General features: G+C 31.6%; 1 protein-coding gene across 4 annotated transcripts in view; it reads left to right on the forward strand.

The window, feature by feature from the left end:
* Nucleotides 1–10784, forward strand: part of NEDD4 (NEDD4 E3 ubiquitin protein ligase) — a 158635-nt gene extending 147851 nt beyond the window's left edge. For all 4 annotated transcript variants that reach the window (XM_074234613.1, XM_074234612.1, XM_074234614.1 and 1 more), the window contains 6 exons: nucleotides 961–1021; nucleotides 2372–2431; nucleotides 2522–2629; nucleotides 3573–3669; nucleotides 6934–7006; nucleotides 7901–10784. In XM_074234613.1, the coding sequence (XP_074090714.1) occupies nucleotides 961–1021; nucleotides 2372–2431; nucleotides 2522–2629; nucleotides 3573–3669; nucleotides 6934–7006; nucleotides 7901–8003 (502 nt within the window). In that variant the 3' untranslated portion in view covers nucleotides 8004–10784. The remainder of the gene's footprint in view (nucleotides 1–960; nucleotides 1022–2371; nucleotides 2432–2521; nucleotides 2630–3572; nucleotides 3670–6933; nucleotides 7007–7900) is intronic.
* Nucleotides 10785–11434: the final 650 nt, after the last annotated feature.

Raw genomic sequence — 11434 nt, forward strand, 5'->3', positions numbered from 1 at the left:
TGATCTGAAGAAGGGAATGGCAAACTACTCCAGTACCTTTGCCAAGAAAAAAACCTCAAAAGGCATCCCAAGGAGTTGGACACAACTGAAAAACAGCAAAAATCCAGAGATTTAGAAATAGGAATTATAGAGGTTCAAAGGAAGAATTTTATTTTAACTACCTTCTCTGACTTATTTCACATTATTTTTCACTCAATTTCAGCTGAATTTTCCTTGTTTCCTGTTCTCTAAACCTGACATTGTAACTTCACCTCTTCTTTTAGAACCTTTAGCTGGTATCCTTTCAAGGCTCAGCTCACTTTCTTCCTCTAGAAAACTCTCCCCTATTCCTTTAGTTTTTAGACATCTTTGCTTTCTCTATTTTTTTATTTGTATAAACATGGTTTTCTCAGAGAAATGGAAGTTTCTTGATGTTAGGAACTTCAGTTTATTGCAGAGGGTTCTCTCTCTCTCTCTCTCTCTCTCTCTGTATATATATATAATATATATATATATATATATATATATATATATACATATAGTAGATACTTAATAAATGCTTATTCAATTGAATTAAACTATTAGAACTATCTAAAAGAGTATTCTTGTAAATGTATCACAGTAAGCTGTTCAAACAGATATTCAAACAGAAGCTTACTTAACTTGGACGCTATTGAGAGGATTCTTACATTGAACAAGGAGTTGGACTAGATGATTTTTTAAGGTTATTCCCAAGTCTTAATAGATTCCATGATTCTAACAAAAGAATTATTTCCTGATTTTTTTCATTCTATAATTTTCTTACTATGCATTCCACTATGTTGTAGCTTTATAACAATAGTACTATATTACTTATTCATAATAATTTTATAGCCTAGTAAGATAATTTTGAATTTTCTTCTTGCTATATCTGTGCTTACCATTCTTTGCTGCATTAATTGATTTCATTGTAAAATATTGACATTTTATATTTTCATTTAGTCTTGTCATACAATGGCGATTTGTAAACCGAATCCAGAAGCAAATGTCTGCTTTTAAAGAGGTATTCCTTTTTCTTTTGCCTGCTCTTTTAAAATTTCAAAAAGCACCTTGATCCTGATCACACCCACAAGAATCAAATAAATGTCCTAATTTTTTCTATGTTTAATTTTTTAATATATAAAAGTAGCAATTTAGCTTAGGGGAAAATATTCTATTAAATAAACTAATAGGTTTTAAAGTTTATGTATCTATGTTAACCATTTGTTATATTCTTGTTACTTCTTGGATATGGGATGACATCCCTAATGTGAATTATATTTTTGCAGTATTTATTTTTTATTTTTTGTTTTTTTTGTTTTTACATCACCTAGAATTTTATCTCCTACACTCTCCTAGAGAACCTTCACTTAAAACAAAGAATTTTTACAAAAAGGGAAAAATAATTAAAATCAGTCAATATTTTTTAGTAATATGGTATTATAGGTAGATTTCCCACCTCTGCAAAGGAATGGAGGAAAGGTTGTCTCTGCCTATCCTTTGAGGGCAGATTCCTTTATAATTTCCAAAGATCCATTTTTTTTTTGTGATAGTTACTTATTGTGATGGTCCTTGTGCATACTGCTTTTCTGGCTCTGCTTTATTTTACATTAATTAATGTATTTCCATACTTTTCTCTGTTCTTCATATCTGTCTTTTCTTACAATACAATAATTTCCCTTAATTTTATTTTCTTGATTCCAAAATGCTTCCCAGACTGGTTCTATCAGTTTATAGTTCTACCAGCATTGCATTAGTGGCCTCTCTACTCAATTAGTCAGTTAGTCAGTATTGACTAATTTCTCTCTTTTGTCATCTTTTGACAATTTGCATGGCATGAAGTGAAACTTTAGAGTTATTTTTGATTTTCATTTCCTCTTATTTTAATGACTTGGAGCATTCTTTCATATATTATTAATTTTCAATTTTTCTTTTGAGAGATTTTTTTCATATCCTTTTAACATTTAACTGTTCAGGGATTGCTTTTGATCTTATTTATTTCTGTTATTTACCCATGTCTTAGATTGTCAAACTCTTGTCAGAATTATTTGATATAAAGAATTTTTTCTTAATATGAATCTATGTTTAGCATAATTACACATGCAGACTCTATATTAGATTGCTTTCTGTCAGAGGAGGGAAGGAAAGGAGGGAGAAAAATGTAAAACCCAAAACCTTGCAAAAAAAAATTATTGATGAAAACTACCGTTGCTTGTTGTTTGAAAAACAAATAAAAATATTTTTTAAAAAAAGAATTTTTTCAGTTTACCATCTCTTTTAGCTATGATAATAATTAAGTTTGTGAAAAAGCTTGTTGTAATTGCCCCTATCCTTATTTATCTAACCTAAATTTTAAATGTTTTCTACTTGTAAGGGTTTTTTTGAACTTATACCACAAGATCTCATCAAGATTTTTGATGAAAATGAACTAGAGGTAAAATATATTATCTTTTAATTGTAAGTAGAAATTCCGCATATATTATTTTAGTCTTGATTTACAATTTAGCATTTCTTCTTTATATAGTTACTTATGTGTGGACTGGGAGATGTAGATGTGAATGACTGGAGGGAACATACAAAATACAAAAATGGCTACAGTGTAAATCATCAGGTTATCCAGTGGTTCTGGAAGGTAAATAAAAACTTTAATTTTTGTAAAATAATCTGGAGTATATCTGCTATAATAGTGATCAATTAGAGTCCATTTCATATATGCTGAGAAGCACTAATTAAAACATCATAATTTATCTTTTTATTTTGGTATGGCATAAAGGAATATTCCAGTCCTCCACTCTTAGACCTTTAATTCTTTCCCACTAGCTTGACCTACTTACTCTCTGTAGACTAGAACCAAAATGGGTGCTATCGGGATGAAAATCCTTTTAAACAATTAAGATTTTTTTCATACAGATTTATAAAGAAGAAACTTTGAAGTATGTTGAAAGGCCAATATTTAGATATTAAATTGTGGTTTTAAATTTTTACTAGTAAAAGAACAACAACAATAGTAATAATCCCTCACTTTTATAAATTACTTTATGGTTTTCAAAACTTTCATGTACATCAGACATTATTCTCCAGTTTACAGAAACATAAAATGAGGCCCAGAGTGATTCAGTAGGGTTGAAGTTAAGCACTGAGACTAGAGCTGAATCACTCAATGCATCCTCTGCTGTTCTTTGTCCTGCATAATCCAACTTCCTTCTTTTCACAAGGGACCAAAGGAAGTATTGTATTCAGAAAAACTGTGACATAAAGGAAAGTAGAAGGCAGATCTATAATAGAAAGTTTTTTCAAATTTATCACAGTATAACCCAATTTCTAAGAGTTACTATAGCACTTGAAGACAAGTATTGAATTAAGAAAGACAAGTATTTAATTAAGGAGAAAAAAAGGGAGAAATATTTAAGAAAAAAAATCCAAACAACCAACCCTAATGGTTGCAAATTTTAAAAACTTCTCCATACTCCTAGGAAAAAAGTGACTATAGCAACTTAATGACAATATACTTCAAAATCCTGAAATTTTTTTCAAGTGTTCATTTAACAATATTTTGTTTTGTTTTTGATCTTCAGGCTGTTTTATTGATGGATTCAGAGAAAAGAATAAGATTGCTTCAGTTTGTCACTGGCACATCACGTGTACCCATGAATGGATTTGCTGAACTATATGGTAAGGGTTTTCCATTCATCAAATGAGCAAAAAACATTACTTTTTCCACTGCTTTCAAGTTTGCATGTGTTTATTTTCTAAGATGAAACAGCGATTTTTCCTGCTGTAATATATCTGGGACAAGCCAAAATACATTTCTATGTGTACTAAAAAGTACACAAAAATGAGAGTGGAAAAATCCTGAAACCACTGAAATTCTATTAAATCATTTGCCATTCTTTAAATTCTCATGATAAATTGTGTTGCAAAAAGAATTCACCAGAATTTTAGAGCAAAAGTTTACAGGTATTTTGGGAAGTTTGAAGTAGATATATAAATGAAAGAGATGACTTTAGAATGTAAAATTTTACAGGTCAGCACCCATTCTCGATTGGCAGGCTGAGAACCCAACTCAGTTCTACCTTTTTTCTATGACAGAGACCTAAGAATTGTTTTTACATTTTAGCTTTACTTAAGAACATAAAAACTATTCCTAACTTATGATCCATTAAAAAAAATGGACAGAATTTGCTGATCCCTGATTTATAGCATAAATTAAAGATTTGTTTTTGTGAGAAAAAGGGAAAAAAAAATCTCTTTTGATACATTCTGTCTATGGGAGGTTAGAGTTTGCCCACATTACTTGTTCTGTTCTTTGGAAGAAGTACAACTGTGACATTTGGTTTACATTAAAAAGATAAAAGAAGGAAAAAAACATCTTTACAAAAAAAACTGGAGCTAGGATTAGGACTCGCTCTGAGCAATGGCAAACAAAAAGATTATAATTTGTTCCAGGACTGGCAGTCATGACTTGATATGGACAAAACAGGTTTCAAGTTTTAAGAATCAAAGTAGTACTGTGTGATAAAGTTATTGTCTTCTGCCAAGAAGCTTAGTTTCATTTATATTAGTGCAAAGTTTACAGGAAAACAGCTGTTACAGTAATCAGACAGTGACTATTCAAAATAAGATAAGGAAATTAGTAGTTGATAGCCAAGGCCCCAAAAAGAGAGCATCTCTTTTTAAAATACACAGAAAAGAATAAAGTTTGTAGGGGAGATATAGGCAGTCAGAACAACTTTCAAACACAATGAATTTATTACACCTTTTTTAAAAATACAAGCTTATAGAGATTAGCAGATTGTAAAGAATTGTAGAGAAGCCTCTTTTACTCTTCTTTATTTATAGTGTTCATGTTTGTTATTTTGCCAAGTTCACCAAAAAAAATAAAAATCAATTTCAAAAAAAGAGAAAGCCAACTTTTGCATTTAGCCAACTCCCTTTATCTGTTTAATTTGTTAGTCTTTACTTTTTCAAGGATTTCACTCCACTTCTTAGACATCATCATCCTGTAGACCCCATAGTTTAGCCAATAGGTAAACAGAAGACCTATTCCATGCCTGAGATCTTTCCTTCTGTTCTACTTTCTTCTTCCCTCATTCCCTTGCCTTCTCATTGTTCAAGTCCATAGTTACATGGATCTCATGGCCTGGATAAAAGAATGTTACTTTTCCCAAAAAGATAGTTTAATTTTTTTAGGGAAGACAGGAATCAAAATTTATTTGTGTTAAAATGTAAATTGTGAATCCTTAGTATTATATTATTTTTGTAAGTTCATAAGAAAATTTTCATAGAACTACTAAAACCCCTCTGAAATATCAAAAGAACTAAACTAGATGCAGACCATAGAACACATTTGTTTTAGCAGTGTTCATTTATTGCCCCTTCTTTTAGAAAATGACTCCTGGATTGACACCAACTTTTTTGTTTTAGTAAATAAATGCAAAGTTAAAATTTCAGAAGTATCTTTTGATCATTAATAAATAAACCATTATTCACAGATTTAAGAAAAACAATCATTGAAAGCATAGAATAGTTTTATTACAAGAATTATCTGTATTCATTTATCTTGGGTTTTTTGGGGGGGAAGTTTGATGTGCTTTAGTAAATAGCTGATCTGCAAAATAGTGGTGATAGTAGTAATAGTAGTGGTAGTTGTGGTAGTTGTGATAGTAGTAGTAGTAGTAGTAGTAGTAGTAGTAGTAGTAGTAGTAGTAGTAGTAGAGTAGAAGAAGTGGTATTAGTAGTAGTAATATTAGGAGTAAGAGTAGTAGGAGTAGGTGGTGGTGGTAGAATTAAACAGAAAAATAATCATCTATTTTATTCCTAATAACTAGGAAAAATTATTCCTTAGTAGTAATTATACTTTAGGAATATCTGCTAATAAAGCCTAGTAACACATTATTAAAATTTTCTTGTAAGCTGGGGTTCTCCAATGCAGCAGTTATTTCCTCCTTGTTGTTGATTTACTTATTTATCTTATTTATCTTCTGTGGAACCAGAAAAGTAAATTTCTAGTTTATATTTGAAATAAAAACATCCTTGAAGTTTTACTCAGAAGCAAAGTTGAATAAGAATTGTCAGAGAGCAATGCTATTGTTGCGGTGAACCTAACAATAGCCAGATACTTGTTTTCTTCATGTACTGTCTTAATTTCAACACAATCTTGTGTTACTATTTCCAGTTTTTGTAAAGTTTTGGACTTCTCTGGGACCTGGGTGTTTTAAAATTATCTCGAAAACCATCTCTAGAGTTTTCTTTACCACAATTCAAGGCCACAATTGGTTCCCCACTAAGGGTAGTTCAGGAAACCCAAGACAGCTCTCAGGACCCAGAAGAGAAACCTGGACACACAGGCCATCCTGCTCTGCCATCCCTGGCATCTATCCAGAAGTCCCCTAGTATTTTAAAAGTTAAGTATAAGTTGCTTTAAAGAGAGAATGTTTTTGAATAGCTATTAGAGAGGTAATATTTCATAGGGCGATCATTTCCAGGCCTCCAGAAAGCTGGAAGCTATAAACAAATGTAAATTGGTGTTTACCAGAGGTTGGAATCATTGAAATGACAAAAAGAGTGGAATGGAATGGCACATATAATGTCTAGCTACTAAAACTACCTTCACAGTAGTGAAAAACAGACAAGCTTAGCAGCAGATCAGAATAGATTGGTGTGGCCACTGTCCCATGAAAGCAGACATTATTTTTAGTGGCCAGAAAGGCAATGGTACTTTGCTCACATCTCCATGCATAACCCATCTCTATCTCCAGGTTAAGGTTTTATACCCCAACAAACTTTACCTGCTCTCTCTTTACAAAAAAGCAGACTTCCATAAATTTCAAATTTAAGGTGACATGAAAAATTAATTCCCTGTTAAAATGTTACATGTTTTATAATGAGAGCGTCTGGAATAGAATGAATGAAACCAAAAATTATTCTTCCTCATAGGTTCAAATGGACCACAGTTTTTTACAGTGGAACAATGGGGTACCCCTGAAAAACTACCAAGAGCACATACCTGGTAAATATTTTCTTATAGTAGTATTTTGGTTAATAGATTCCTCAGGGGCAGCTACGTGGTGCAGTGGATAGAGCACCGGCCCTGGAGTCATGAGGACCTGAGTTCAAATCCATCCTCAGACACTTAATAATTACCTAGCTGTGTGGCCTTGGGCAAGCCACTTAACCTCATTGTCTTGCAAAAAAAAAAATAGATTCCTCAAAACCAAAACTACTTCGAGTATCATTGGTCTAGATTTACATGGACTTGGCAGACATTCTAGATTGTTAGGTAACTGGTGAGTGTGGCCAGTGAAGAGATCAGTGTTGGTATCTCATATATAAGCCTCTTCATAGTGAGCCAGGACCCAAGTCCATCTGTGGGGTGGGTCCTTACTTCAGGACTCAACCCAATCATCTAGTCTCGCAATCCATACCTTCAGTATCCCTCAGTATGGTCCAAATAAGATCAAATGTGAACATTTAGCAAAACAAATTAGAATTCAATAAAACATAGATAATATTATATTTTAAAACTGTCAATATGCAACTTGCAAGTATCCTTAAGTATGCATTAATAGCCTCCATTTCTTTTTGAGATTGATACCTCTGGCTATTAGGTAAGTCACTACATGCATAACTTCTTTGTCTGTGAAAAGAGATTGTAGAGGTATTGGGAGAGAACTGGGAAGGTTTAGATTAGCTCACTTAGACAAAAAAAAAAAGAAATATCCCATGCAGACACAACTGGGAAGAAATCCAGGTCATAGAATGCCCTTCTCTTTCTGGTAATAACAGACACGTCTGATCATAAAATCTGTCTGTCACTGGAACATAGTCTTTACATTGGATAGAAGTATATATTTTTAGTTTTAACTCTGATCTCAATTTATGTTTGTTGTTTTTGTTCTTTCAGTTTTAACCGTTTGGATTTGCCTCCTTATGAATCATTTGAAGATTTGCGGGATAAACTTCAAATAGCAATTGAAAACACTCAGGGTTTTGATGGGGTTGATTAGAAAATAAAAAAGTTGTTTCCTGCTGCAATTTTATAAATGAAATAACTTAAATTTCTTCATGGAACTACTCCAAACTTGGCTGTTGTCCTCATAAATATTGAATAAATAATGTAAAATCATAGAAGATATAAATACAGAAATAATTTTACAGTGAGAATTACTTCACTCTTTAAATAACATCACATACAGTATTTTTGTATATCTTTTTATCTTAAAGATAAAACTATATCTTTTGAGTTGTGATTTCAGGATTTAAATTACCTGTGCCTAAAATAGTTTTTCCTCCCTCTTCAACAATTACCTCTTTTTACAGTATTCTTCAGGCAGTTCTAAGACTACTGAAACTGTAACTGTGAAAAAATTTATGTAAAGAGTTTCAAATGTAAAGAAATTGATGCATTCTAAGAAGGAAAACAAAAAATTATTGAAAACATGTTTTTTGCAATATATTCAGTGCTGCTTTCAGCTATTTATTATTATTAAAGAGACCTTGCCTTCAGCACCTTACTACTCAACATATGTGGAAAACTTTAGAAAGAGTTACCTATATTTTGAAGTTACCTAATGGTCTTATAAACTTTTTACTTCTTTGTCTTAAAAGCTGTTTCAGGCTTGTTTTTAATTTTGGGTAATACATTTTATTAAACATTGTATTTTTATAAGTTAGCAAGTAAAAGTTAAGATTCATAACTGCATTGGATGGAAAATATTAAATATTTGACCTTGTGTTCTTTTGAGTAGTCCAAACAAGATTTTGTTAATTTTATAATTGCCAATTATAAAGAAAAACTGAAAATCCACATTTCCAAAGCAATGGTTTTCTTGCAATCCGCAGAAAACTAAGTGAAATTTGCTTCACTATTCTGTTTCACTATTCATTCTTTAGTCTTGCACAGTGATAGTAAATATGTGTTTACAGAATTTCTTATGTTTACAGATGAAGCTAATTCCTATCATTGCATTTTTGTATTTCTTGTTTCTTCACTTTATTATAGAAAACAAATATTTGTTAAAATACTATATAACCAAAGTCATACTCAAGAATGTATAATTTGTTTCAGATACATTTACCAATGTTCTTATGCTTTTTAAAAACTTATCAAAATATACTGTTATTTTATTATAAAGGAACAAAACATTTTCTATAGTAGTATCTTATTTTAATGAACCTCAAGAGACATTATGAACTTAAATCATCCAAAATGTTTATTGACATTTTTGTGTGCAAAGAACTTGGGTGCTGTGGAGTCACAGAAATAGAATTTTGCTTGTATCTCTTCTTTATATCAAAGCTATCTTTGAGTGTACACAAACACATCAAATATATATTTCAAAATGTTATGTTTGTTATTTTTGAGGGACGCTATAAATTGAGGTCCACATTGAAAAGTGCTTGTTTCTATTGGCTTCACTTGTAGGATGATAAAATTGAAGTGTGCCACTCAGGTCATGAAGGAGATGTTTAAAATTTAGTTGCAAATATACTGTAAAAACTACACCAGTTATTTTGAGAGTCCTCTAAGTCAGTAGTCATTCACAGAGCAGTGAGCTGCTTCCCTTGGGCTAATCAACACTATCTTCTTATAGCCTGCTCTTCCCTTCCCCCCGCCCCCACCAAGTTAGGTCTGGAATCAAGGGATAACGTTATATTCATTACCATTAGGCTCACTTATACACTTAGTACTAGAACATCAAAAGGAAAATATTTCATTAAATAAACTGGTTGTTAAATGGACAGGATATTGGCAGCACATGTTGTAGGTTACTTATCATTTAACTTTATACACATCAGCAAGGCATTATAAGTATGGACTATAAAGCTTCATTATAAAGACCTGTGTGCTTTTATTATTCTTTTCATTAAAATTATATTCCACCTGCATTTGAGATCATAGTTTAAATTTTAAGTTTGGTAAAATTTTGGCTGCCAGAAAATGATACTAAAAAAAAAAAAGTTTATTTATCCTACTGATTTTTATCCAAAAAGTTCTACAACTCCATTTGTAGAGCATGGTGTTAACGAAATGGCTGCAGTGGCAAGTTTGCAATACTTAAAAGGCAATTAATTCCTTGTAGCAACTCTCTTCCAGCACTTCAAATATACATGTTATTTGATCAATAAATATTGTAGATTATTAGTAGCTCATCACCTCTAAAAGAAAAATTGGATCATATATATCTTTCTTATGTTTGAGTGAGTGGGATCATCTTTACATTTTTTTCAAGAATTTAAAGCATATCATATAATTCCCATAGTTTTCTGTATTTTCCTATATTTTCTCTGTAAAGTTTATCCAACCCTTTAGTACCAAATTATGCTACAAATGTAAATGATACTTGTATTTTGAACTATTGTAATAATGACAGTTCATGTGAAAATTATCAAAATAAACCCCAAAACTACCACTTTTATTGAATATTTGACAACTTTTTTTTAAACTTAGGATATGGCAAAGCTCTATCAGTTAGTTTGGAGTAACAGAACTTGTGGCATAAAATATTAACAATTTTTTCAATCCTATTGTGAGAAAAAAAGATTTTTTTTCTAAAAAAAGCATAATTTTTACTTCACCCAGCTTTTATTGAATGTTATACTTACCTGTTGATGTACATTTTAAGTAGATTGCCTATGTGTAATATGTGCCTCTGTATGCTTGTATCCTTGTTTGTACTCAATTTAATGTGAGATGAAACAGATCTCAGGTGGAGGATTGGGGATCCACATCTTTTTCAGCTCTTTTCTCTGTCAAATCAACTTAATAAAATTCTTTCTAAAAACCATTTTTAGATTTCTTGTTTATTCTCAACTGACCAACAAAAGTAAGTCTAAATAGGCTGTAAGGAACTTTGTTAAAGAAAACTGTGAACTTTAGTAAATTTCTTTTGTATATCTATTTTGTCCAGTTAGAGGCCATGTTTTTGTTTTAGTTGGTTTTTATTTGCTTGTGCCAGTTTACTTCTATATTAATCATGTATTATCGGGAATCAATAAACCTATGCATTCGTCTTGGCTCCATTACTAAAGTTCCAAGTGACATGGTTCTGGACAAACCATTTAGTATCCTTTTTTTTTAAGTATTTTTTTAGGGTTTTTTTTGTTTGTTTTTTGCAAGGCAATGGGATTAAGTGACTTGCCCAAGGCCACACAGCTAGGTAATTATTAAGTATCTGAGGCCAGATTTGTACTCAGGTACTCCTGACTCCAGGGCCGGTGCTCTATATCCACTGCGCCACCTAGTTGCCTCCATTTAGTATTCTTTAACCTCAGTTTCTTTTGGGATAAAAATAAGAGCTGATCTAGATTTTCTTTAAGTCCATTTTCAATTCTCTTGTATTATTCTAGCACAATGATGATGGAAAATGAGTTATTTATTGATGGCAGTGGTGTCAGCAAGTAGAAGGGAGTATGCTAAAAGTATGGGGTTTCCCCT

Source organism: Macrotis lagotis, chromosome 4 (genome assembly GCF_037893015.1).
Source record: "Macrotis lagotis isolate mMagLag1 chromosome 4, bilby.v1.9.chrom.fasta, whole genome shotgun sequence".
Taxonomy (NCBI): domain Eukaryota; kingdom Metazoa; phylum Chordata; class Mammalia; order Peramelemorphia; family Peramelidae; genus Macrotis; species Macrotis lagotis.